This window comes from Numenius arquata, chromosome 18 (genome assembly GCF_964106895.1).
Source record: "Numenius arquata chromosome 18, bNumArq3.hap1.1, whole genome shotgun sequence".
NCBI classification, from domain to species: domain Eukaryota; kingdom Metazoa; phylum Chordata; class Aves; order Charadriiformes; family Scolopacidae; genus Numenius; species Numenius arquata.
Genome location: NC_133593.1, coordinates 1,138,964 through 1,165,912, shown reverse-complemented (window position 1 = coordinate 1,165,912; position 26,949 = coordinate 1,138,964). Strand labels below are relative to the sequence as shown.

The 26,949-nt window shown below is 52.0% G+C and overlaps 3 protein-coding genes across 3 annotated transcripts in view; 2 read left to right on the top strand and 1 right to left on the bottom strand.

The window, feature by feature from the left end:
• Positions 1-8,862, bottom strand: part of LOC141473244 (S-adenosyl-L-methionine-dependent tRNA 4-demethylwyosine synthase TYW1-like) — a 125,448-nt gene extending 116,586 nt beyond the window's left edge. The window contains exons 1-7 of the mRNA XM_074160656.1: positions 8,798-8,862; positions 6,056-6,204; positions 5,211-5,351; positions 4,567-4,668; positions 2,859-3,053; positions 2,130-2,411; positions 777-899 (exon numbers count right to left, since the gene is read on the bottom strand). Of these exons, the coding sequence (XP_074016757.1) occupies positions 777-899; positions 2,130-2,411; positions 2,859-3,053; positions 4,567-4,668; positions 5,211-5,351; positions 6,056-6,190 (978 nt within the window). The 5' untranslated portion in view covers positions 6,191-6,204; positions 8,798-8,862. The remainder of the gene's footprint in view (positions 1-776; positions 900-2,129; positions 2,412-2,858; positions 3,054-4,566; positions 4,669-5,210; positions 5,352-6,055; positions 6,205-8,797) is intronic.
• A 107-nt stretch (positions 8,863-8,969) lies between these two features.
• SBDS (SBDS ribosome maturation factor) lies at positions 8,970-15,160 on the top strand. The gene is made up of 5 exons (XM_074160507.1): positions 8,970-9,140; positions 9,576-9,705; positions 11,044-11,244; positions 11,798-11,962; positions 12,669-15,160. Exons 1-5 carry the CDS (start codon positions 9,013-9,015, stop codon positions 12,795-12,797), a joined length of 753 nt encoding a protein of 250 aa, XP_074016608.1. The 5' UTR covers positions 8,970-9,012; the 3' UTR covers positions 12,798-15,160.
• On the top strand, positions 14,134-20,913 carry CCDC183 (coiled-coil domain containing 183). The gene is made up of 15 exons (XM_074160879.1): positions 14,134-14,143; positions 15,507-15,761; positions 15,864-15,985; positions 16,135-16,212; positions 16,962-17,129; positions 17,256-17,360; positions 17,554-17,676; positions 18,060-18,188; positions 18,330-18,390; positions 18,473-18,573; positions 18,850-19,010; positions 19,378-19,537; positions 19,682-19,807; positions 20,037-20,133; positions 20,801-20,913. Exons 1-15 carry the CDS (start codon positions 14,134-14,136, stop codon positions 20,911-20,913), a joined length of 1,809 nt encoding a protein of 602 aa, XP_074016980.1.
• Positions 20,914-26,949: the final 6,036 nt, after the last annotated feature.

Genomic DNA, 26,949 nt, shown 5'->3' with positions numbered 1-26,949 from the left:
ACCACCATGAGAAGAAAGGGGGAAACAGCACATCCCAGGTCCATCCTGGGGCCAACCCAACCCATCCTGACCACCAGCTGCTCGGCCAGCAGAGCGCAGGGATCACACTATGGCTTAGCCTAGTAGCTGTTTATATCCTCACTCTTTTTCGTGTGCTAACCAAATAAATGAGTTTGATTTCCTGTTTGCAAACTGAACACAGAAAGAGAAACACGAACAGAACCGCAGAGAGACAGGGACAGTAACACCCTGAAACAAAGGAGGGATTACAGTTGTCTCCGAGAGGCTGGGCGCAGGTCAGATCAGGCTCACCGGCTGCTCTGCCGGCACAGCTCCTCATCCCAGGCCAGCACCCAGCAAATCTTGCAGCAGAGTGTGACCACTCCACCCGCAGCTTTGCTCCCCGTCACGACACACCAGCACAGCACAAGCCTGCCTTTCAGCTGACATACCCACGGGCAGGGTTTGTGCTTAGACACCTGACTGTGAATCAGTGGCAGAGACATACATTCAGATCTGAATGTTAGTTTTGGAAGTAATTTTTCTCCAACTGAAAATAACAGGTTTCCATTGCGGCATTTGCTCGGTGAACAGGTCAGCCCATAACTAGATCCAGCACACCTCCATCTTTCTTGGGACGGATCCTCCAACAGCTCATATTTTACTCTCCCTCTAACTAGACCCTACGGATTCGAATCTGGCAGGTAATATTTTAATCAATTCAGCTGATGAGTGACAAATCCCTGACAGTTCTACCCTCGGTCTAACAGCAGTACCTTTGCTTTCTTCACGTGGCTCATGATATTGCCGAGATCTTCAACATCGATGACAGTGTTTGTGCCTCCACTTTCCTCAGCATCAGCCTCCTCCTCGCTACTGGTTTCAAACAACTCCTCTGCCTGGGCAAGAGATCAGAGTTAAAAAAATAAATTAGGAATGTATCTGAATGTTAAATATAAGACCTTCATCTATGCTAACCAGTGAAATCAGCTCTCACAAGAAGGCTACTGAAAAGCAAGGAATAGTCTGTCAATAACCTGGACAATGTATATGAGACATTTAAAACTTGGGGCTTCTATCAGTGTGTATTTTTAAAAGTTCAGTAGCATACAGCCCGCCTGAAACTCAGTCCAGATATCCTGCCTCCAGACTGCTCTGTTCTCCTCATGTGCCAATCTGATCACAGGAGAAGCGACATAGAAGAGCCCAGCTCCCGCTGTATCCCACTGTGATGATCCGGAAGCCTAAACCCCCTTAACTCCTCCAGGTGCCCCTGTCTGAATGCACAGGGAGTGAGAGATTTACTTTCCAACTCAACCTCTTCACAGAGCGCTAGAGTTGTCTCCCTTTCTGTGCACAGCCAAGGTACAGCACAACAGCATCGGTGTAACAGCAGGATTTATTCCTCTTGCTCCTGCAGCCCAGTACCCTCAAACCCACTCAGCCAGAAAACCCTCGATTTTCCTACAAAATCCAATGTGGGCACAGCAATCATTTCAAATCCACACCAAGTGGCTTGCAGGGAAGATTAAAGTGTCATAGCAGCTCTGAGTCTTGCACTATAGAGCAAGAGAGAGGATTTCTCATTCAACACCTGCAGTCAACACTCCAGAAGGCACACAAACGATTACAGGCAGACACAGACTGCCTGTACAGGAAGTACAGGACTTGCTCAGATAACGCTGCTTTCCAACTGCCTTTGGAAAAACCGTGGGATGCGGGCAAAGCACCTAAGCTTCAACAAGTTGCAGTGGAAGCAAGTGAACTGCTCACAGGGAACTAAATGCTTCATTTGGCCATGAGTCAAAGCAAAGACTGATGAGAGCTCAGACTGGCTCACTGGAGCATCAGTCACAACTTATACCTCCCCCTGTTCAGAAGGACGGCTCCCTCATTGTATAAATGCCATCTACCCAAGGGCCATCACTAATGCTTTGGCCCTTCTTTTGGATGGCTTTATTCTACCTGGTAACCACGACAAGATCTCATCCCTCTTCCCTCTCTGCTGCACAACAAGGAAGTATCAAGCTCCCACAGCACCCCCCAGGCTGTAGGAGGGAGGAAAGAAGGCAAGTAGTGCTCCAAAGGGCACTAAACCAGAAACAAGGCCCCATGGATTTTGGTTCTACCTCAGTATTCTCGTATTCCGATGCCCCATGTTCATGATCTGAGCTCTCTTTGCTCTGCTTCCTTGAAGATTTGCACTTCCCTTTCTTGCACTTCCCGCTGCAGGGCTTCTTCTCCCCTCTGCAGAGCGCCTGGAGCTGGCTGAGGAGCTTGGCTTTCCAGGCTTCGAAGTCGGCCTCGATGCTGCCGTGCTTGCTCTGGGCCACATTGCAGTCCCCCTCGGCACGAGTCAGAATACGGCTGGCACCGAGCATCCACAGCCACCTGTCTATGCTTCTCCCAACCTAGGACAGGACGGAAATCAGAGGGACATTAAATGAAGCCCAAGCTAAACAAAGCAGGTAATTAAGAAAGCAAGGACCAAGTACATGAGATAGAGGAAAAGGCTCTAAACCAAAAGGCAACAAGTGAAAAGGTTTAGAGTACTGTACCCTCATGCACTGACAGAAAGCTTTCAAAGCTGGGAAATGAACTCAGTAAGGATTTACCAAATGTATCCTCAGAACTCCCAGATTAATGCAGTGCTTACGGGACTCCTTTCCCGTTTAAAAGGGCAGCACAATTGCTTCAAAGCTGCACTGCCCATGCGCTAAACCCAGTCTCTAATCAAGTCCGCACAGCGGCTGCAATACTCACACAAACTACCAGTATCGTTCAGTTTTGTATCATTTAAGAAGGCTTAGCTTTTCAGAGAAGCAGAAATTAGAGAAATGCACCCAGGAGATACTTACTGTGTTGTAATGATCGACATAAACTGAGTTTCCCAAGCCAAACACAGCGTATCTCAGGCCTTTCAGATATGTTTTCCCAAAGCGGAAGTCATTCGCAGCCTCTCCCAACCACTTACAGAACCAGGCTGCGCTCTCCGTTGGCTGTCCATCCGTGTACGTGGCTACCAAGAACACACAGATGTTCCTGCTCGTCGTCTAAAAACGTAAAGAGAACAGAAGAGAAGAGATCCCTGCACTTTTCAGGACACTCTACATCAGGCAGAAAGCTGGAAGAACACAGGGACACTCACAAGAAGCAAAAAACAAGATTTTTGCTAAGTGGGTTAAGAATCTTTGGTGTGGGTGCTGCAGGTGACAAACCCAATGGTGCTGAACGACCCTCCTCCCTGCAAAGCCACCTGCAACTAGCCAAGGGACATCAGGCTGTCGTCCCCCTTCCTGACAGGGTCATGGTGGTAAAACACAACCAGACACCGACCTGTCCTACCCCAGTCAACAGCTGCTTGAACAGACTCTTGCAGTGATAAAGTCTCCTATGGATTCAACAAGCAACTGTCAATATTCATGGATGAAAAATCCATCCCTGATTAATCAATATAAACACACCACCCCAAAACTTTAACTTGTATGTCTTTGAAGGCCGCAGAAGTATCATGGAATCAAGGAATTGTCAGAGTTGGAAGAGACCTCAAGAGATCATCTAAAACCCTGCTAAAGCAGGGTTGCCCAGAGCACATCACTCAGGACTGCATCCAGGCAGGCCTCAAAGATCTCCAGAGAAGGGGAGATCTCCACACCCTCCCTGGGCAGCCTGTTCCAGGGCTCTGGCACCATCACCGGAAAGAAGTTCTTCCTCATATTTGTATAGAACTTCCCACGTTCCAGCTTGTCCCTGTTGCCCCTCGTCTTGTCACTGGGAACCACTGAAAAGAGCCCGGCTCCATCCTCCTTCAACCCACCCTTTAGATATTTGGAAGCATTAACAAGGTATCCCCTCAGCCTGCTCTTCTCCAGGCTAAAGAGTCCCAGCTCTCTCAGCCTTTCCTCAGCAGGGAGATGCTCCAATCCCTCTGTCATTTTTGTTGCCCTACGCTGGACTCTCTCCAGTAGTTCCCTGTCTCCCTTGAACTGGGGAGCCCAGAATTGGATGCGGCATTCCAGTTGTGGCCTCACCAGTGCAGAGCAGAGGGGGAGAATGACTTCCCTCGACCTGCTGGCCACCCTTTTCCTTATGCACCCCAGGGTTCCATTGGCCCTCTTGGCCACAGGGCTGGCTCATGGATAATTTATTATCTACCAGGCCCCCCAGATCGTTCTCCTCAGAACAGCTTTCCAGCAGGTCCACCCCCAACCTATACTGGTGCCTGGCATTCACCGTCTACTTGTTCTGGTTTTAAGCCCTTCCCCAGGTGTTCACTGTCACAGACCAGAGGGACCTGGTGCAGCTGCTCCCACATAACTCACACCTGACCATGCTCAAACAAAATCACTGTCTGTATCAAAATACTCTGCACAATCCTCCCAGCAATTTTCAATATTCAGGTATTTCCTGCTGAGGGGCTATACTTGCTACATAAAAGGGAAGCAATTTTCAACCCACAGCTCTGGGTATTTCCAGGATAACAAGAGAAATACAAGAAAGAAGAAAAGAGCCTTCAGAATCCCAGGAAAAGCTTGTATTTATTATTTATATTTATAAGGTACCTACTTCCTCTGCTAAACAATCATCTGGATCGTAGTCCCCCATGCTGATGACTTCCACGGGCAAATTAAGGGAAATAACTGCTTCAGCCAGACCTGCAGCAAATTTCTGAAAAAAAAGAAATGTAGATAGTTATCAATTACTTCAACCCAACCATTGTAAGGGTCAAAAAAGCCCTTCTATGGCCAACAACAAGATGTCTCCCAGCACGGGAGGAACAATGATATACAGGAATTAGACACTGGACATCTAATTCCTCACATTTAAAAAGTGGAGTACACTGGCAGAAAGAAGAGAGTTACATGAATTTTAATGACTACGAATTTTACATGCACACAAATTAAATTTCTTTTTAAGAAAGCAAGCACCTAAAGCAACAAGACCTGTGAGCAAATTAAGAGTATATTTTAAGAGTAAATTTTAAGCTTCATAATCAATATCTCTATGTATGTCCCACTTAAATGAAGTGAGTAGAATAACATTTATTTTTATATAGTTTTCATGTCAGGCAGTAACTTCTAATGAAAGTTCTCATGAACTTTCCTATCTTTACACAGTGCAGCGCTTTTAAAGCAAGCAACATACTTGGATCTCAACAATGCTTCAAATCAACTTCAAGCACATGGAAAAAAAAAAAAAGTAACTTATACCTTTGCTGTGCCAGTCTGGGACCCATAGAAAATCTTTACCCCAGCGACATAGACCTCCTTTGCCTGCAGGGTGCCATATCCATTTACTAGTTTGTCTTCTGTTCCTTCAGAAGCAGCTGGATTCCCCTTGGATTTTTCACCCTAGGAAAAAAACCACTGTGTTTCATTCAAAGTGATGTTACCCTATTTTCCCAAGAGCATTTAAAACACAAATCCCATGACCAGACTCTCAGCACCATGCAAATGCAACAGTCAAAGCATTTTAGCTTCTCACACCTAGAGAAACACACAAGAAGCTATTTCTCTGAACTAGGCCACGCTACAATAAACTCAACTCAAACACTGGGGAAATAACAGGATCCAGCTGAACCTGAGAACCTCCCAACTCATGCAGAACTTTACTCACCTGCACAAGGAGGTTTTGACTTTCTGAATGGCCTAATCCCGCTGCCACCCTAAAGCCAGTCCAGCCTCATCATTAACATCACTGGAAACATGAACCTGAAAACACTAGGCACAAGCAGGGTGATTTGCTTGAAGCAGCAGAGCACCCCAGGCTGACACCCCCTTAGTAACAAAGCGAGAAGGGTTCAGCTGAGATCTGCTCTAATATCAGAGCAACGAGGATGCTTAGTTACCCCCAAACATAAAAGAATCCAGACTGAGGATTATAACCAAAAGATAAACTATACTACTTTTGGGATTCACAACAACCTGGGTGGGCTCACAGTGAAGTAGCACAATTTCACTGCACCAGTGAAATTTTACCTTTACCCGGCAACTACTCACTTCCACACACAGATTTTGGGCCCTTCTCAAACAAAAGTGCTCATGGATTCAGTTACCTTCTTTTTGGTTTTGGTAGTGAAGAACTGAACAGCGATCCAAATGCTGATCCCAGAAGCAACAGCAGAATAGATGTAAAATCTGTGCAGCCATAAGGACACCAGGCAAGTATAGAAAAAGTTCCACGTGTCCATTGAGACATCTAAACCTATAATAAATCACAGATTTAGCAAGAGCAGATTCCTACAGTATAAATGCAGAATAAGCACACAAGAAAACAATCATACAGGACCCGTAGGCTCATGACATGTCTCTGCAGAAAACAGCTTTTGGCTAAATGGAGACACTACAATTGTATCAAGGAGCCTTCACCTCCCGAGAGGTGTGTAAGCTGAGTTCCATCTGCGTATCCAAGCTAATGTTTTGGACTGTCATAGGGAATCTCTGGGTTTTTCTTAAGACACAGCATGTTCTGTTATAAGGAAAGGCAGAAAATACTTGTGCTGTGCAAGGGTCTGAAAGTAAAAAGTCCTTGTGAAACATTCACTGTATTGTACTGGCCTTGGTTTTGCAGAGACCTGACATGTGCAGGTCTCTGGAGCTAAAAAGTAGTGTTTCAAGAGTGAAATGATCTCGGCAGAGCTTGCTGCGGAACAGAACACCTGTTTCTACACACTAGACACCACACTGATTACAACAGCTTTACCCAGAGTGTCAAGGCCAGACTGGAACCTGGATTCAACTAAAAACACTTTTTCAGAATTCTGCATGTGGGTGAGGTTCAACTCAGGACAACTGAGATTGGTTCAGAACAATCTGAAAATTCAGGGCACATAACGTTGTAGTCAGGAGCGTGCTTGCACAGTGCCTGTGAATACCTATCTCACGCGAAACATTCAGGAGCTTGAATACAGCTTGTTGACTTAAAAAATACTTAATGACCGAGCAACACAGATTACACCCTCCTACTGCTATCTGCAGTCCTCCCGCATCTTGTTTCTGCGGACATTAGACAGGAGCACAGGAACCGTATTTCCAAGAAGCTGGAAAGTTTGTTATCGTACTTTTCCCCTGGGCTGTTCAAACCAGATCAAAAGCTGGAGGGGATGCTCCTCACCCCTCCACCAGCAACTCCAAATCCCCCCAGTAAGAAGAGAGCCGAGAGCACTTGCTGTTGTGCCAGGACCCCAGTGCTGCCGGCCCACACGAGCAGCAAACTCCTCGAGGGGGGCTCCTGACACCCACCACAGCCCCCTCACCCCCTGCACCTGCCCCTGCCATCACCCCATGGAACCCACCCACCCCCTGAGCCTGACACCCCACTGGAGCTGCCCCCCCCAGTCCCTCACCCCAGTGCCTGCCCCTCCACACCCCCCTGAGCCCACCCCATTTAATTCCACTGAATTTCACTGAATTTTTTAGAGTTGGAAGGGACCATAAAGATCATCTAGTCCAACTCTCCTGCCGAAGCAGGATTGCCCAGAGCATGTTACTCAGGACTGCATCCAGGTGGGTCTTGAAAATCTCCAGAGAAGGGGACTCCACACCCTCCCTGGGCAGCCTGTTCCAGGGCTCTGGCACCATCACTGTAAAGAAGTTTCTTCTCATATTTGAATGGAACCTCCTATGTTCCAGCTTGTGCCTGTTGCCCCTCGTCCTCTCACTGGCAACCACTGAAAAGAGCCCGGCTCCATCCTCCTTCAACCCACCCTTCAGATACTTATAAGTATCAGCCTTCTCTTCTCCAGGCTAAAGAGTCCCAGCTCTCTCAGCCTTTCCTCAGCAGGGAGATGCTCCAATCCTTGAATCATCCTCGTTGCCCTTCGCTGGACTCTTTCCAGTAGTTCCCTATCCCTCTTGAATTGGGGAGCCCAGAACTAGATGCAGTATTCCAGTTGTGGCCTCACCAGTGCAGAGTAGAGGGGGAGAATGACTTCCCTCGACCTGCTGGCCACACTCTTCCCTATGCAGCCCAGGATTCTGTTGGCCTTCCTGGCCACAAGAGCACACTGCTTGCTCATTGTCATTTTGCTGTCTACCAGGACCCCCAGATCTTTCTCTTCAGAACTTGACTCCATTCTTCCTCTGTTCTCACCCCCAGTCCTATCACTACCCCTCTGTACAAGCCCCCCCCCCCAGACCTCCCACATCCCCTGCCCAGTAACCACCTCACGGTTATTACCCCCCCTCACACTCCCTTCACAGGTATTACCTCCCAACACCCCTGGTTCCTACCCTCCACATACAGCTCCCTCGTGGTTATTAGGCCCCCTCATGGTTCTTACCCCCCAGCATGGTTCTCACTCCCCCTCCCACACCTCCCTCATGGTTCCTACCCCCTCACACACGATCCCCTCACAGTTATTACCCACCCCCACCCCCCTTAATGGTTCCTACCCCACAGACACACGGCCCCCTCATGGTTACACCCCCTCCCCCCCGGGTTATTAGCCCTCCACACCCAACCCCTAGCAATTAGTAGCCCCCACATACTCCCCCCTCACGGTTATTACCCCCCCTCTCCCAGCTCCCTCAGGGTTCTTACCACCCTCCCCTTGCTCCCTCGCAGTTATTATCCCCCATATCCCCCCCCTCAGGGTTACTACCCTCCTTCACAACAGCCCCTCAGAGCTATTGCACCTCCCCCCTCCACCACACACACCCCGCAGAGTTATGACACCTCCCCCCCACACACACACTCCCCGTCAGGGTTATTACACCACCTCCCTCACGGTTCTTACCCCCCCCTCACGGGTATAACCACCCCCGCACTGACCGATCACCCCGGTCGGAGCGCTCACCGGCAGCCCCTCACCCCAGGCCATGTGCCACCTCCCATCCCTTCCCCTTCCGCCCGCCCCGTTTCCCCCCGGACGGCTTTCACCGGCGCGACGGGGGGAGGGCGGGGCGCAGCGGCAGCCAATGGGAAGGCAGCGCGGAGTGGGCCCCCCCCCCCTCCGTCCCCGCCCCCCCGTCCCCGCGCGCAGCCGGCGGTGGGGAAGGAGCGGCGGCCGCCATGTCCATCTTCACCCCCACCAACCAGATCCGCCTCACCAACGTGGCCGTGGTGCGGGCGCGGCGCGGCGGCAAGCGCTTCGAGATCGCCTGCTACCGCAACAAGGTCATGGGGTGGCGCAGCGGAGCGTGAGTGCCGGGCCGCCGCCGCTGGGGCCTGCCCCAGGGGGCCGGGGCGGGAGGGCGGTGTGAGGGAAGGGCCTGTGTGAGGGAAAGGCCTATGCTGTGGCTGAGGGGGAGACCCGTGTGGGGCCCGGCCGAGGAGCCCGGGATGGGAGACCCGCGTAGACCCTGGGGTCGGGGAGAGCCGCGCGGAGCCGGTGCTGGAGCCGGGGAGGTTGCGTGGTACCCGCTGTGAAGCCCGGGGGGACGGCGAGACCCGTGTGGGAGCGCCCCAGACGCTGTGCGGTGCCCCTGCCCTTCCCTGGGGAGTGACATTAGCGCAATAGGAATTCCCAGGCACCACTGATTCAGACCTTGGCAGCAGGACTTGTTCCTCCTTGCTGAAATCTCTTACGCCTTTGTGTTGCTTCATGGATTTTCTAACCTTGTCCTAATCTCTAGGGAGAAGGATCTCGACGAGGTCCTGCAGACGCACACAGTGTTTGTTAATGTCTCCAAAGGCCAGGTGGCGAAGAAGGAAGATCTCGTTAAAGCATTTGGGACAGATGACCAAACCGAGATCTGTAAGATGGTAGGTTTCAACCACTTTGCCTTTTAAAGTCTTGGAGAGAACTTTCCAAATGTTTTACATAAGAGTCACTCAGACAGGGTAGGGTGTTTTTTTACTGGAAGGTTTTCACAGAATGCAGCGCTGCTGTAGGCAAAAGGATTCAGTTTTTTGTTAAGAAATGGGTAGAAAAGAGTTACCACTCTGTAGCATAGTCTTAAATTTTATATATGCTTCTTGCTGAAAAGAGTTCTGAGTGTTCTGTATAACATACAGCTTCTATCCATGAGCCAGCAACGTGCCCTTGTCGCCAAGAAGGCAAATGGAATCCTGGGCTGCGTAGGGAAGAGTGTGGCCAGCAGGTCGAGGGAAGTCATTCTCCCCCTCTGCTCTGCACTGGTGAGGCCACAACTGGAATGCCGCATCCAGTTCTGGGCTCCCCAGTTCAAGGGAGACAGGGAATTACTGGAGAGAGTCCAGTGTAGGGCAACAAAGATGATGGAGGGATTGGAGCATCTCCCTGCTGAGGAAAGGCTGAGAGAGCTGGGGCTCTTTAGCCTGGAGAAGAGCAGGCTGAGGGGATACCTTATTAATGCTTCCAAATATCTAAAGGGTGGGTTGAAGGAGGATGGAGCCGGGCTCTTTTCAGTGGTTCCCAGTGACAGGATGAGGGGCAACAGGCACAAGCTGGAACATGGGAAGTTCCATTCAAATATGAGGAAAAACTTCTTTCCGGTGATGGTGCCAGAGTCCTGGAACAGGCTGCCCAGGGAGGTCATGGAGTCCCCTTCTCTGGAGATCTTCGAGACCTGCCTGGATGCAGTCCTGAGTGATGTGCTCTGGGCAATCCTGCTTTAGCAGGGAACTTGGACTAGATGGTCTCTAGAGGTCCCTTCCAACTCTGACAATTCCATGATTCCATGATATGCACTGATGTCTACAGACACGGGGAAGAAAGGGTTACCCAGCAGTGGTGAGTTTCACGCCTATGATATATTATAGAGGATGCATGGAAAGGAAGGGGACAGTTGCTTATTTCGGGCAGTGCAATTAAATGTTAAGAATAGATCTAATTTCTTAGTCTTTCTTGGTAGGATATGAACTGTGGACTTGTTGAGGGTGATGAGAATTCAAGTAAATCTGGGCTTGCTTTTTGTAGTTTAGTGTTTCAGTGGTGTGTTTTTTCTCAGGAGTCTTTCCAGTGTTGTCTGTCATAGCGGTGTACATTATTAATATGGTTATTCTTTTTCTGCACTTTAACCATTCAAGCAATTGTCAAATTTAACAAAGTTACTAGAGTTTTCACTCGTTAGTCAAATCTGTGATGTTTATTAACAGATCCTTTGTATTTTCACTGTGCAGATTTTATCAAAAGGGGAGCTGCAGGTGTCGGACAAAGAACGCCACACACAGCTGGAGCAGATGTTTAGAGACATCGCGACTATTGTGGCTGACAAATGTGTGAATCCCGAAACGAAGAGGCCATACACAGTAATCCTTATCGAAAGAGCCATGAAGGATATTCACTACTCCGTCAAACCGCACAAGAGCACAAAGCAGCAGGTTCGTTTTCTTGCAAAATCACCTTCTGCTCAGAGGTGTTGTCTTCAAGTGTAATTTCTCTGGTCGCGGTCACAGGGGTCAGCAGAGCCCTGTGGTCTAAAGCCCGGCAGTTGAATGCTGGATACAAACAGCCTCTGAAACTCCTGCACTTTGTTTTCTAGCCATTTAGGGAAGGGAGAAGGAAAGAAACTAATCAAAGCAGCAACAGTGATATGCCTGGAACAGAAATAAAAGTTCTATGATTTAAATTGAGGTAGTAAGTCAGGCTTTGCATCTGAGCCACAGGGCTATCTGTTGCTCTGCAGTATAACTACTACTTAACATTATTTCGGACAGGTTGTTTTAGTATGTGAAGTGATCACAAGCTGCAGGAACTCTGCTTTTTCTTTATTAATCTATCAAAATAGTGTAATAGCAAACTCCCTGCCGCAGAGGGGCAGTGATCAGTACTGAGAAATGTGTCTGAAGCTGACGCAAAGGATTTGAGATTTTGATCTGTGCGGTGTTTTTTAAGCAGGTGGGTAAATGCTCTTTCTGCTTAATGTCTTCACAGGCGCTGGAAGTGATCAGACAGTTAAAGGAGACCATGCAAATTGAACGTGCTCACATGAGGCTGCGATTTATTCTTCCAGCAAAGGAGGGGAAGAAACTGAAAGAGAAGCTCAAGCCACTGATTAAAGTTATTGAGAACGAAGACTTCCATGAACAGTTGGAAATTGTAAGCCATAAAGCAGTCCTTGGGTTTCATACTTGATTTGACTACACCTGTAGGGTTTACTAGATTGATTAATATATGGAAGTGGTTTAGATAAGCTGCATGTTGACCAGAGATTCTAAATCAGAGTGTAGTTTGTAGTTTTTCATTTCACAGGATCCTAGTATGAAAGCTTGGAAGCAGCCTTTGTTACACAGAGGTTGCTGCTTCAAGCTGAGGAGAAGCACGGTGTGATTCCTCTCCCACAACACCGATAAGTTTCCCTGCGAATATGGGATGTTACTCTTTTATTTATTTGGTGGGTCAGGCCTGTATTTTGACAGTGGTTAATGAGGGTTTTTTTAAAAAGTAGTCTGTGGTAAAGCAAAGTTTGGTATTTGTAAAAAATCTTTCTGAGAGCAGATTAGAATCTAACAATCCCAGTTGTCAAAAGACACGTCCAGCCATGGGTACATGGAACTGCAGAGTTTCTGTGGAAAGAGTACTTGATAGAAAATGCTTATCAACTCCTCAAAGTCCTTCTTAGTAATTAAACAGTATTGGTTTTTAAAGAAAGTTAATGTTGGACCTTAGGATCATAGGATCATTTAGGATGGAAAAGACCTTTAAGGTCACCAAGTCCAAGCGTTAACCCAACACTGCCACCTTGAAAGGAGGGTAATAAAAATCAAATATTATTGCTTGACTGATGAAATGTGAAATATTTCAGGTGTGCCTTATTGACCCAGGCTGCTTCAGAGAGATCGATGAGCTGATCCGGAGTGAGACGAAAGGGAAAGGAACGCTGGAAGTGCTCAGTCTGAAGGATGTGGAGGAAGGAGATGAAAAGCTTGAATAGCAACAACCTTCCTGGAGTCATTCTACGTTAACTAAACATCCTCCGAAATGACTGGCGTTTGCCACTCTCTTCTGTTAGGCCTTCGTGCTTTTTCCAATCTCTTGCTGCCAAATATTTTCTGACACTAATCCTTTGGGATTTTTCCATGCAGTGTGGTGTTTTTTTTATCATTTGACACTTGCTTGGTTTACAAATGGGTTTGCCTGTAGGAGCGTTTTGTGTCAGAGTTGCACTAATGAGGATTGAGCTGAGTCTCGATGCGGGAGTTACTGGAGCTTTGGTTCAGTTTAAGGGTCGCTGTTAAGAGCGAGTGATGGTGCCAATCGGTTTTGCTCTGAGCGATCAGTGTTGAGTGGAAGATTTCATAGGTCACTGAGGGGTGAGTTTTGTACGTGAGGAGAGGAACCTGAAGAAGAGGGAGCTGCGTTTTCACTTCTGAGCAGGTGCAAAGTGTGGGTCGTGTCTAAAGTGATCTCTTGGCAGCGTGAAAACTGACTTAGACTCCCATAATTGGCTGCTTGATAATTAGAGTACTTTAAAGGACCATTCTTAGAGATTTCCTTCACTGGATATAGCAGCACTTGCTAACTTAGAAAAAAAATGTTCTCCAAATAACTTAAACGTAAAATATATTTATCTACATTAATACAAATGAACTATCATCTATTTATATATTACAGATACAGAAAGAAATAAAATAATTATTTTTGTTAATAGCATAGGAGGTATCCCCGGCTGTGGCGATGCTTTGTAGGCTGAAGGGGCGGCGTGTGCTTGTCAGCTGTTCTCGTTCGCGTGATAAAGTGGATCTGGAAGAGTCGGTGGTGGCCTCTGGCCACTGCGGCAGACGGGCTTTTGTTGGGCCCTAATTCCCTGGTGGTGACTGTTTGTGCTTCAAGAGCCTTTGCTCTTCAGTGCGGTAGAGAACAATTCTGGCAGCTGTCCTTTACCCTCTGGGCTTTTTTATGCTGCTTTCTAATACATGCGCAGAATTTCCAGCCAGCTCCTGAGGCACAGCGTACAGTTCTTAATAGTTCTGTTAAATCTTGTTTCGGCTGCGTTAAACAAATGCTTTTTAAGTTGAACTTGTGTATTTGAAAGAAGAGGGGAAGAGAGGACAAAACCTGGAGGAGCAAATAGTAAAAATACAAACCACCAGGGAAAGCGTAGATCTTTGGGTGACTGAAAGCTAAACCAGCAGGAGTGAAAGCGAAAGCTCCTTAATTACGTATGAAGGTAACATTAATTATTATAACAGGTATTACGTCCCTGTTTCATGCTGATAGCGGGCAACAAGTCAGGAGCTGCAGCCTGGCTGAGGACGAGGGCTCTCCCGATGACCACGGGTTGTGTTCATTGTTTGCTGTTTGCTTTTGGAGCGTGTGACTCTTCCCGTTAGATGACAATTAACCAGAGCCCTGGGTTGGACTCTGACATGACCTTTCCCTTTGTCCCGTTAACACATGGTGAATTTTCTAGAATTTACACAGGGAGAGTTGGAGGCAGCCGGAGGAGGAGAGGTTCATCCTGTGGGGTGCCTGGGGCCTGCAGCACTCGGTCCTTAGTCAGCGGCTGCCTCTTGGGAGCTGATTTCTGCCACAGTCTGTTGACACGAGCGCGTGCAAGGTTGGCTTAAATTTCTTTAGTAATATTTGGGAAGGACTTGCCACTGCAGAGTCTGAGTTTTGCCGAGGGCCAATGAAACGGAGATTCTTGAACATTTTATCCAACTTGAAGTGCTTTCTCTTGCCCCAGGGTAATCTTCTGTGGCGTTTGAAGGCTGCCTAATAATGTTTAGTGGCAGAATTAGATACTTGCTGTGTGGCTGCAGCCCCAACATGGAGATCTCTGCGTGCGTGGACAGACTGGCAAACGCCTCCTGTGCATGAGCCCGTGTCTTTCAGATGGCCATCTCTCCGTGCGCTCTTTGAGGAGCACTGAAGATGATAATGTTAATATTTAGCTTGTCGCTGGCCATTGGCGCTAACAAGCAACTCATAAATCTGCAAATGAGACGCTGAGTGAGAGCCTCAGCTGATACTGGGCCGGTAACGCTTGATTCCACAATCTTTTAATTTCTTTCTTTTCTGTATTCAACACCCAGAGCACAACAGGGCGGCTGCAGGTTCAAGATCTTGACTCACAGAAACAATCCGAGCCGATTTATGAGCCTGGTGCTGGGAGGGCAATTTCCTTATTAAAGTCTTTTTTCTGCGAATCAAACGTTAAGGATTTTTCTCTGGTAGAGGGAGCTTGGTTTAATTTATCAACAAATAAATGGACATGCTCGCGTTTCTTGTCGTATTTGTAGTTCAGCGAGAACATATGGGAAGCATCAAAATAAATACCAGTATTGTTAGCTGGTTTGTTGTTGCCCGTTTCAATGGAGTTGTAACTCCCTGCGCTAATTAACTGAAATTTTCTGACATTTCCCCGGAATTAACTGAAATTCCCGATGGTACATATCTAGGTGGTAGCGGACTGCTCTTGCCGTTGGAGATAAGCTACACGTGTACGCATCTTTTCCCCAAAATTGTCCTCGCCCTGTTTCTGGTGGGACTTGGCGTGTCCCTGGGCCAGGCGGGGTGCAACGGCCGTAGCCACGGTGATGGGAAACACAGCTGGGTCCCGTCCCCCCCCCACCAGCCCTTGGCTACCTCGGGGAGCTCAGTAATTGGTTATTAATTAACCTGCTGCCTGTGGAAGCAGAGAGGAAGGGGCTGCGGGTGGCGGTGACCAAGCAGGAGGTGTTGCGGTGGTTGGAGGTGCCAAGGCGACAGTTCCGTGGGCACGAGGAGCTGGGCTCCGTCCCTGGTGACAGCTTGGCCACCAGAGGAGCCGCCATGGCCACAGGGCAGGCAGCGGGGCTGAAGGGCCGCGGCCAGAGGACCGGGACCGGGCCGAGCCCGAAGGCAACCCTCAGCCAGCGTGTCCAGGAGCTGCGCACCGTCATCACCTTGCAAGGTGCTGCCCCTTGGGCTTCGTGGGGACGTCCTGGGGTGGGCGGGGGACTCTTGGTCCCCTCATTGTCCTGCATGGTACCAACGTCACCTTAACATCCTCCAGAGCAAGGGAGGAAGATTTTCACACTCTCATGTGAGGAAAGGCTCAATCAGAACAGAGAGCTGCTCCCCCGCCTGCGCGAGGCGGTGCAGGAGGATGTCCATGCCCTGGACCTTGTCCAGAAGGTACCACGAGGTCCCATCTGCTGCACCCCTGCCTGCTGCTGGCTCTGCAGAGCCACCTCCTCCTCCTCTGCACCTCGCCAGGGCAGCAGTAGGATGTGACCATCCCTGGGCTGGCGGTGACGTTCCCTCTGCCCCTCTCCTGCCTGCAGTTCAACAAGCTGACTGTGGCCGAGGTTTGTGGAGCCCAGAAGCCCATGGACATCGCCTTGGCCAGGAGGACAGTGGACGTAAGGGCAGGGTCCAGCGGGCACGGGCTGCTCACATGTTCTGGGGCTCCGGGGACACTGGGGTGCCTGGCAGAGGGACCTGGTGCAGGCACAAGGACACTGGGCTGGTGTGGCGAGACGTGGGGTGTCACGTGGTCCCATGGGTCCCTTTCCACCTCGAGAGCCATTCCGTGTAGGTCCTCCTTCAGCTCCCTCAGCACATGCTTTGCCCCAACAGATCTCCTGCATGTCCCATCCTGCGTGTCCCTGGGGCTGCCCAGGTTCCTGCGTCCTGGGAGGAGCTGCAGTCCTGGGAGAGAGATGCTGTCTCTGCCCTTCACTGCCTGTCCCAAGGTTATGACCTGGTTAGAAGCCCATGGAGACAGAGGAGCTGGTGTTGCCCGGGGCCCTCTTGCGGGGACAGAGCGCTGTCACCACTCTCCGCCAGCGTCCGCATCTGGGGCACTGATTGATTTTATTGACGCCCAGCCCCGGGTCTGCATTATGCAGAGTCCATAAGCACGACCCACCACTGCCATCAGCAGATCCCCACCTCTGCCTTACCCCAAGCCCCCCACAGTGAAGGTCTCCAGACCCCGTCCTGCTAAGGGCGTGACAATGTCCCAGAGAAATGTCCTACCCGTTCCTGGGGGGCATCCAAAGCTCTACCTTGGGGCGGGGGGGGGAGTTTCTAGGAAGGACCCCCTTCTCCCGCGGGTGCCCAGCAAACCCTGCCTCGAGCTTGGTGAACTTCTCACATGGCCATCCAGGTGGCCCAGGAGAGGCTCCGGGCCAAAATCTACGAGCAGGTGAACATGAGCAACGTGCTGCTGTACCAGCTGCGGCAGCGGGGCCAGGCCTGGGACGAGCTGCAGCGGCGGCTGCAGCAGCTGCAGGATGCCCAGATGGATGACAAGCGCCTGCAGGCACAGGTGCAGGTACCCAGGACCCCTTCCCGGGGTAGCAGCACCCATGGGGAACTTCAATCCAACCCCTTGTCCCCACATTCCCTGGGCTCAGTGTGCTGGGTCACCCCATGTCCCCCCGTCCCCTCCCTGCCCTAGGTAATCCGCCAGCTGGAGAACAACATTGACAAGATGCTCACCAAAGTCCGCGCTGGCCAGAGGGTGACCGCCCTGTACCTGGCGGTGCGGGATGTCCTGAGGAAGGTGAGCTCCTCCTCACTGTGCCACTGTCCCACCCGCTCCCCCTGCAATAGCAATGAGGTGCCCCAGGAGCTGCGCTGGTAGGACACCCTCCTGGCTTGGTGATGTCCTCCTGCTCCCCACCATCCCCTGTCACAGCGCGCAGGGGACCCCCAGGGCTCGGTGGGGTGATGCACCGTGGCTCCCTGTGTCCCAGGAGCTGGCCCACCTGCCTATGCACCTGGACCTCTTGTACGGGATGGCCGAGCGGTACCATTGGGAGCTGGAAGACATAGAACTCATGGCCTTGAATGCCCTCAAAGCCGCTGACGTAACCAAGGTGAGAAGGTCTGGGGCACCTTGGGGCCCTCTCCCACCCTCCAGAGCCCACAGCCAGTGCCATGTCCCCAGGCTGGTGAGTCTTCCTGCAATAAAGAGCAAGAGCGACTGAGCTAGGCTTGCCCAGCAGCACCTAGATGCCTCCACAGCTCCTCCTGCATCTTGCTCTTGGGTCAGGTGGCCTGGGGACAGCCTGCCTGAAGCACCAGCCACGGTGAAGGCAGCATGTTCCATCCTCCAGCCCTCCTTGCCCAGTTTCCTTCCCAGCCTGTTTACTTGGGGGGGGGGGAGTGTCATTTTTGATGCTGGCCCAGAAGCTCAGTGGACCCACAAAGGTCCATCCCAGCTTTGGCAACCGCTTCTCCCTTCTCTGATGTGCTCCAGGAGGACATGACTCAGATGGAAACCCGGTTCCGTGCGGAGAGAGAGCTCCGGTTCCGCTCCCTGGCTGCCCAGAACGTGCCCGTCGACAGACTCTGGCTGAAGGAAGCAAGCGAAAAGCACCTGAGAGCGGTGAGCGGGGGGTCCCGGGGCAGGCAGGGCTGCGGGCAGAGGGCAGGCATCGGTGCCAAGCCCCCCATGGGTGGGGGGGCTGCAGGGCCAGCTCCCCCAGGGTGTCACCAGCTTGAGAGGTGACAATGAACGTCCTTGCAGCAAGCCCGGTACGAGCTCGCCATGGACTTCACGAACCTGCACTTGCAGGACCAGATGGAGGGTGAGTGCCTGGCGGGGTGCAGGGGGGTGGGACACGGGCACAGCCACAGACATCCTTCCCTGCCTCTTCCCTCCCACCCTAGACACCAAACAGATGGCCACCAAGACCCAGATGGAGCGCGAGGCCTGGGTGACCGAGAAGATGGAGAAGGCCAAGGCTGCGGTGCAGTGCTCCCGCCTCTGGGTAACGTAAAAACCCGTCTCTGGTAGAACCCTGGGCTGCTCGAGCCTCAGGGGACCGACACCTCTCTGCTCACCTTGTTCTATTGAGGGGTTGTCTGCTCTCCTCTGCCCCCGGAGCCCCCAAAGCCCCTCTTGTGCGGGCAGGGATGGAGCTGCTTTTCTCCATGCCATGAACTTGCAGTGGTCCATGGTGCAGAAACCTCCCCGAGGCCACAGCCCAGACCTCGTACCCTGCAGGAGCACCATGGGCTGAGTCCTCGTGCTCTCCCCTGGCCAGGACATCCCCAGCAGGCTCCTGGCGCAGCAGAAGTCCTCAGTGGAGCTGGAGCAGTACGTCAACGAGTGCAAGGAGAAGAAGCAGGCGCTGAAGGAGACGCTGAAGGAGCTGGAGCTGAAGCAGGCTGAGCTGAAGTTTTGCCAGCCCCCCAACAAAAACAGGTGCTACTGGCCTTGGGACAGCTGTGTCAACCGGGCCACCAGCCTTGGGTGGGAGACATGTGCGTCATGGGTGTCCCAACAGGACACCCCTTCATCCCACTGCAGCCACCGGGAGGTTTTCTGAGCAGGGTGCTCCCCCATCTATGGTCCTGGGAGAGCACCCAAAGCTCCTGCAGTGGGAGCAGGAGGACCCTTGCTCCTTGCCAGGTGTGGGAAGTGGTACCAGTTGGGTACCATCAGAGTTGGCAGCATCTCTGCTCTGCAGTCAGTGGGGGGGCAGGGTGCAACCTGAGCAGGTTTTGCAACACATTTGGGGTGTCTCTGCATCCCCGTGCAGTCGTGTAGATGTCAGTGTGGTTGGCTCCAGGGTGCTGGAGGAGGAGCTGAGGATGAACCTGCAGTTGGAAGAGGCTCGGCTGGAGCAGATGCGAGCCCAGATGCTAAGGAACCAGGAGCTCCTGGTCGACTTTGAAAATGGCATTGACCACCTCTTTGTCCGTCTGCATGGCATCACCGTCCCTGACCAGGTACCTGCGTGGCTCTGGGGTGAGCGCAGCGCAGGATGGTGCTTGGTGGTGCAATGGTACAGTGTGGTGACACTTGGTGCAGCCACCATCACCCCAAGTGGCTCATTTTCCCCACCAAGGTTGTTCTTCTCTCCCTGACTCCAGGATGATTCTGTCAAGGCCAGAGGGGTGGAGGAGAAGCTCCAGCACTGTGAGAAGAAGCTGCAGTACCTGTTGCAGCGGGTGGCCGACTTGCCCCCCGACAGCCACAGCCCTGATGAGAACAACGAGGTGCATGGGGGCTCCATCCCTGCTGTAGTCTTTGGGGACCCACACAGGGCTCTCCTGGATGGCCCATCCCAAGATGGGAGGACGAAGGTGGCCCCGGGGAAGAGCCACGGAGCAGCTCAGCCCCAGGGCACTGCAGGGTGTCCCCCCCAGGAGGACATCAAGGTGGGACACCCCTTGGGTTGTAAGACCTAGCTCCCCTTCAGCCGTTAACCCAGGGTGTCTTTCACAGACTTTTGTGAAGGTCAGGAATTTTCTGGAGAAAACAACTGCGAATGATCCACAGAACCTGAAGATTTCCTTGGATGACGTAGGCAGTAGCATCCAAGGTAGGAGAGCACAGCAGGGACATGTCCCACAGCGACTGTCCCAGTCCCTGCCCCCTGGGATTTTTCAGGGGTCCTTGGCTGTCTCCCACTGCCCCAGCAGACCCCAGCCCATGAGTTGTCTCCAGACCTTGGGGCTGACCTTGGCTGTCTCCAAGGCTTTGAGTGTGGTTTTAGGTAGGAATGTGGGAGAACGAAGGTAAACAGTGGGGTGGTGAGCATCAAAGCACAGCAGGAGAGATGCTGTGGGACAAGAGGAACATGCTCATCTTTAAAATCACTGGGTTGTGAAAAATAACCAGTGCTTGGTCTGTGGCCTCCTCCTATTGGATGCTCTTGGAGGAACCACTGAGTTTTTGGCAGTTTACCACCTTTCTTTAATGAAGCGAGGGCTGTGCCCACCACCCCATAGCTCCACACCTTTATGGGAAGCCCCAGCAGTGTTGGAGATGCACGTCAGGGCAGTGACATTGCCAGGCCCTGCAGGTCACCCTGGGATGCTGGGCTGGAAGACCCAGCCAGTAGTGCCTATGCCGGAGGGCTTGGTACAAGGACTCACCATGATGCCACCAGCCCTCCAACACGTGCTGGCTCTCCCCAGGGACACAGGCACTGTGGAGGTGGCCCCACAGCCTCTCCTCAGCCTGCTCCTCTCCGCTCTCTCCTCCAGACCCCTTTGATTTTGCTGACAAAGACCATGGCCTTGTCCTCACTCGGGAAGACATCAAGAAGCAGGGACTGCACCTGATCGAAAGCAAGAAGAAAGGCAGCAAGAAAAAGTAGAGGTCACTCCACAAGAGCTTTGGATGCCCCAGACCATCTGTTGTGCTTTGGATGCCCCAGACCACCCCTTGTACCCTTTTCGCAGCAGGTTTAATAGAGCACATCTTTTTCATTCCTCCCAAGCCTGTGGTAAAGCTGGAACTGGGAGTCCTAGATCACATCTGCCACCCAGGACACACGGACACATGGGGGACAAACCCTGTGGGTGCTGAGCTGGATTTGGGGACGGCCCCATCCCCATGCCTTGTCCTCCTGCCCCTCGCCCAGCTTCTCTCCCCACAGAGGTGGGGATTGGCTGGGGTGGAGACAGCTTTTCCTGGCCAGAGCAAAGCTGGGGGCAGGCTGGCTTTCTCCCCTTTGGTCCTGTGGGGTCACCACGTGGGACCTTCCCCCAGACTGCTCTGAACCCCAATGGGCTGTCACGTTTCTGAGGCAGCTGTGGGGAAATGCGGGGCAGGGGCTGAGACCCATATGGGGATCAGACCCCAAGGTGGGTGTCTTCATGTCTGTCCGTGGGAGTGGAAGGGCAGACCCTGCCTTGGAATGGGAGACCCAAATGTGAGATGCAGCTGGGGGCCTGGGACCTGGGCCTGTCTGACCTGTCTGTGGTCCCTTCATGCCTCTTCCCTCCCTGGGTCCCTGCACACACGTGCAACTCGTGCTCATAACCCTAAACTCAGAGCAACCGTCAGGCACTGCCTTTGGGCTGCAGGGTCTAACCCAACATGACCTAGGACAGAAAAGGGTGCTACACCAAGCTTGTGACTTGGGGATGGGTCATGGACATCCAACCATGGGGGTCACATTGTCTTCTCTACGAAGGCACTCATAAAACAATGCTGCAAATAGATGGTGCTGTTTCCCCAAGTAGAGCCAACGCTGAAGGCTGCTGCCAGGGACCTGTGGTCCTGGCTGGAGGAGAGTCCCACCTCATCCATGTCTGCAGGGGGACATCAGCATCATACCAGGCTTTAACTGTCATTTCTTCTTGGTCCCTGTACTTCATGCTGACATCACTTGTGATATCACCCTTGCAGGGAAGGAATGGCTGCTTCTGCCAAGCCTCTCAGCAGACTGGCAGGTCACACCAAATGGCCTTGGTGGGTTTTGTGAGACTACAGGGATGGGGAATATATTGCCAAAATACAGTGCAACTCGTGTCTTTGAAAGGAAGCTTCAGAAATAGTGTAATGTGCCAGTGAAGTCACCCGATGGAGCTTCCCACAATCAGTTACATCCATCTATCTCCTGTCCTGTTCTTGTGTGCCCACCACAACCAGGGTGTGGGCTGGGGTCTGGGCCAGGGAGAACTCTGCTGCCAGCAGCCATGCAGCCCTGGGAGCAGAAATCTGAAAACACTCTGCAAACCAAAGGGACAAGTGGACAGGGTGGGTGGATGGTGCTGGACCAAGGACACTGTCCTCGCTCAACACACCCAGTGTTTGAAGAAACAGCCAGGCCACGTTGGATGTGCTGTGCTCAAGTAGGTGACACTGAGAAGGAAATTACCTGCACACCACGATGTAAGGTGGCTCTGACCACCGTTCTTGCTGACTCGAGCAGAAGACATCCCTGCTTTAGGTGCAGAGAGCCACTAGGCTGATGTTGAGATTGGTGCATCCCAGGCTCTTGGTGACCTCCTGGGGCAACACAGGTGCAGGGATGGCAGCATTGACCAGAAATCATGGAAAATCTGCCCATCCATGGGCTTTTGGTACAAACCATCCAGCCCCTCTCTCTCAAGGCTGTCTACAGCTGCTGCCAAAACAGTTTTGCCTACAACGAGGCTGTAGGGCCCACCATGAACTGGTGTTTGCCTCTACGAGGTCTGGTGCAGGAGAACTATGGAGGATCAATTTTTGTCTCAATTGGCTTAGCTGCAGCAGCTCCAGGACATGTCTCTTACACAGCAGGCACCACACCACTGAATAAATATGAATGGTTTGAAGCCAGTTGATAAAAGAGAGACTCTAGCTTTATACACCTAACTATGTTTGAGGTGGTTTCCTCTTGTGATGTCCTCAGGACCTTCTGAAGGGGTGTCCTTCCTCTCTTGGTGGCACAGAACCAAGTGTACACCCCAAAGGTGCTGCAAGAGGAAGTCAAGTTTTTCATCTCTCCCCTTACTGAGAATGCTGACCTGAGCAGAGATGACCCCACAAACATCTGCCAAAGTCTCAGGTAGCTGAGAAACTCACCTCTCAGCAGTGACTTCATCAAATCCAAGATCCAGCGTCTCTCAGTCAGCAACTGAGAATGTCGCAGTTCCAGGTATTCTGACAGCCTGAAGGCCGAGGAGAAGAGAAGGAGCAAATAATGACTGTTTTGAGGCTGGTAGAAATGAAGGATGACTTTTTAGAGCATGGTGGTGGTGCTTTGTCCCTCGTGCCCTGACATACAGAGGAGCAAGAAGAGACACCGGAAAGCTTTGGGAAAGACCTCCATAGGCTGAGATGTCTTCTCTCCTTCCTCTTCAGCCTCTAAAAGGTATTTGGTGAAGAACAGAGCCAACATCCCTCAGCTAGACCAGGGGGTTCCCATCATTTGGGATAAACCTTGAAAAAATTGTTTCCAGCTCTTGGTCTGGTCTTTCCATTCTGGCTGTGGGGAACAGAGAAGCCACAAAATGTGTTGAAGACTTCTCACCGCTAGAGACAGAGTTTATTTTTCAATCTCAATTTATAGACAATCCAGTCTATGGCCCATTTGCCACCTACAAGGTAATTCTGGGATGTTTTAAAATCGTCAAATAATAGAATCATCTAAGTTGGAAGGGACCTTTAAGATCACCACTTGTCACCAGCTGCCAACTGGATTTAGCTCCCTTGAAAGGAGGGGAAGAGCAACAGCACACGATGCCATGGTGGTTTCAGGTCTACTGGAGATACATAGGCTACCTGATTCATCGTGAACATTCACTGAATACATTCAGACACAGCATCCCAAATCCCCGTCACATCTGCAAGGCGAGGAGAAGACGTGTCACCCTGTGGCTCACACCAGGCAGCATGCTCCCGGCCGGGCCGATGACGCCGGAGGCAATCAGAGTGACTGCTGCTGCCTTGCCTGCACCCGGGAGAAATGGAAATGTGGGAATGGATGTGACAAGTGGTGAAGAACTACCAGAGTGGGAAGAAACTAGAGACAGCACCTTGGCTTCTGGATTTTAAACAAACCACTCAACCGTGGGTGCCCCAGGAGGGAAGCGACAGGGTTCAGAGCAGCACCTGGGTGTTCTCCTGCCAAAGTGACCCCTGAGCCACATGGGAGCTGCAATGGGCAGGGGAACGCCATGGGGCACTGTAGGGCACTGCCCCCACCCCACGGAGGCTATGGGGCAGGAGAGCCATGCAGGGGGTCCCCAAGCTGAGGCTCAGCCCATGTGCACATCCCCAAATGCTGAGGAAAGAGGTGGGGTTGCACGGTGCTCTCCAATGTGGGAAAATAAAACGAATAATATAGGGAATAAATGAGTAAATACAGGGGAGGGAAGGAAGGGCTTGTGCCAGTTGGGGTTTCATAGAATCATAGAATTGTTTTGGTTGGAAGGGACCCTTCAGACCATCAAGTCCAACCATCAACCCAACACTGACAAACCCACCACTAACCCATGTTCCTCAGCACCACGTCTGCCCGGCTTTTAAATACCTCCAGGGATGGCGACTCCACCACTGCCCTGGGCAGCCTCTTCCAACCCTTTCGCTGAAGAAATTTTTCCTATTATCCATCCTGAACCTCCCCTGGCGCAACTTGAGGCCGTTTCCTCTTGTCCCATGGCCTGTTCCTTGGGAGAAGAGACCGACCCCCCCTGGCTACACCCTCCTTCCAGGGAGTTGTGTAGAGCGAGAAGGTCTCCCCTCAGCCTCCTTTTCTCCAGGCTGAACACCCCCAGCTCCCTCAGCCGCTCCTCACAAGACTTGTGCTCCAGACCCCTCACCGGCTTCATTGCCCTTCTCTGGACCCGCTCCAGCCCCTTGATGTCCCTCCTGTTGTGAGGGGAAAGGCCATTTCATCAGGGGCAGCCATGGGGTGGCACAGCCCGGTGAAGGAGGGGAGAGATTTCCTCTTCTGCCCAGAGAAACCCTTATTTCCTTCCACTGCAATCACTGCTGAAGGCTCGATGGGAGCTCCAGCACAGATGTCTGCAACCGATGCCGACGCTGGTGAGAAACCTAAAATAGGGCAGCGGAGAATTCACATTGGAGCATTTGCTGCGTGGAAATATCTCTGCCCTGGAAAGGCTGGGTTTGAGTGGGTTTGGGTGTTGGGGTTTTTTTTTATTATTTTTAAAGATGTGATCAAAATCACATGGAATGGAGCACAAAGAAGGGTAGGTACAGGCTGGGACTGTCACCTGAGCCTCAGTACTGCATTTTGTCCTCTGGGGAGAATGGGAACCAGGCTAAATCAGCCAGTTTGGGGCCAAAACAAGAGGTTCTGTTGGCTGTTCTGGGAAGGGCGATGCCAGCAGGGCCCCTGGTGCAAGGGTCCATCTTGGAGCGCTGGGAGCTGCAAGGGTGGGATGCAGGAGGAGGCAGGTTCATGCATCCCAGCCTTTGGAGCAAGAGCTGCTTCCCCACCAGGAAGAACAAACATTTTCCGCCTCTACATTGAAGTTAAGAGGGTTAATGTTTGTGGCAGTGGGTTTTGGCCCAATCAATAGCCTATTTTGGTGTCACTGGCCAGAGGTGGGTTTCAGCATCTTTGTAAAATGAAGGAGGGAGCAAGGAGGGACTGAGACGGTGCTGCTCAAGGAGAGAAGGACGCCACAGGGGTGGTTTCCTGCCCCAGCTCCAACCCACGGCAAGAGGAGAAGTTGCAGCAGGTGGTGGATGGGCCTGGCAGCTCCCCACCAGGCAGCTTTTCTCCACAGCAGAGGTGTCCCAGCCCTCGGACCATGTTAGTGGCCTCCTGTGCAGGGGCTCTACCAGGTCCATGTCTGCCTTATGCTGGGGATGCTGGAGCTGGAGGCAGTGCTCCAGGGGGTGTGAGGAGAGCAGAGCAGAGGGGGAGGATCCTCTTCCTCGCCCTGCTGGCCACGCTGCTGGGGATGCAGCCCAGGAGATGCTTGGCTTTCTGGGCTGCAAGCACACATTGCTGGCTTATACCCACCAGTATCCCCCCGTCCTTCTCCACAAGGCTGCTTTCCATCTCTCCACCCCTCCCTCCCTCCCAGCCTGTGCTGGTACTGGGAATTACCCTGACCCAGGTGCAGGACCTTGCACCTGGCCTGGTTGAACTTCATGAGGTTCATATGGACCCACTCCTCCAGCCTGTCCAGGTCCCTCTGGATGCCACCCCTTCCCTCCAGCATGTCAACTGCCCCTCTCAGCTTGGTGGAAAACCAAAAGTAGTCTGTGTTGGGTGATGCGGAGACCAGAGAAATATGGAGCCTGGCTTCAGCTCTCTGCCAGAGAGAGAGAGACATCTGGGGAATCCCTTTGAAATGCTTCGGCCGCTTTAGCAGAGAAAAATAATACAACCGTACACTCGACAGGGTTTCGCCATCCACACAGGGATGAAGGATGGTGTGGGGATGGCACGGCTCTCACTCAGGAGCTCCCTGGCTCTGACACCAGTGTCTGTTTGGGGAGATACTGATGGGAGACATTTTACTGTCTGTGATTCGGGTCCCCTGAAGAACCCGAGCAGAGAGGAGAGCGACAGCCGAAACCTCCGCACTGACCCAACCAGCTCGACCTTACCTTGGGAAGGAGGCAGCCGGTGCTCATCCCAGCCGTGCCATGGGCGACCAGAAGCTCTGCTGAAAGCAGAGCCCCTTTCTGGGCTCCTTTCCCTGTAAGACCATGGGGCAGGGTCCTATTTATGGGGAACATGGTGGGCAAAGCCTGCCTGAGCTCTCACTGCCCTCACAGGCGGCTCTGTTGCATGGGGAGAGGAGAAAGGGGCAGAGGGGGCTGGATGGCCCTGGAAGGGCTTGGAGCAGCAAGTGGAGGGGCCTGGAGGGGATCCAGCTGTGTATGGGGAGGGGGACTGGAGGGTTCAGGGGGTGTCACACGGGACACAAGTGAGCAT

What these genes read in the sequence shown, in the direction of transcription:
- CCDC183 (XM_074160879.1), top strand. An exon ending in CCCTGGACCTTGTCCAGAAG is followed by an intron (nt 15,986 to 16,134) that starts GTACCACGAGGT and finishes TCCTGCCTGCAG; the next exon opens with TTCAACAAGCTGACTGTGGC. An exon ending in AAGCCGCTGACGTAACCAAG is followed by an intron (nt 17,677 to 18,059) that starts GTGAGAAGGTCT and finishes GATGTGCTCCAG; the next exon opens with GAGGACATGACTCAGATGGA.
- SBDS (XM_074160507.1), top strand. Translation starts at nt 9,013, where the DNA reads ATGTCCATCTTCACCCCCACCAACCAGATCCGCCTCACCAACGTGGCC. An exon ending in ACAAGAGCACAAAGCAGCAG is followed by an intron (nt 11,245 to 11,797) that starts GTTCGTTTTCTT and finishes ATGTCTTCACAG; the next exon opens with GCGCTGGAAGTGATCAGACA. An exon ending in TCCATGAACAGTTGGAAATT is followed by an intron (nt 11,963 to 12,668) that starts GTAAGCCATAAA and finishes GAAATATTTCAG; the next exon opens with GTGTGCCTTATTGACCCAGG.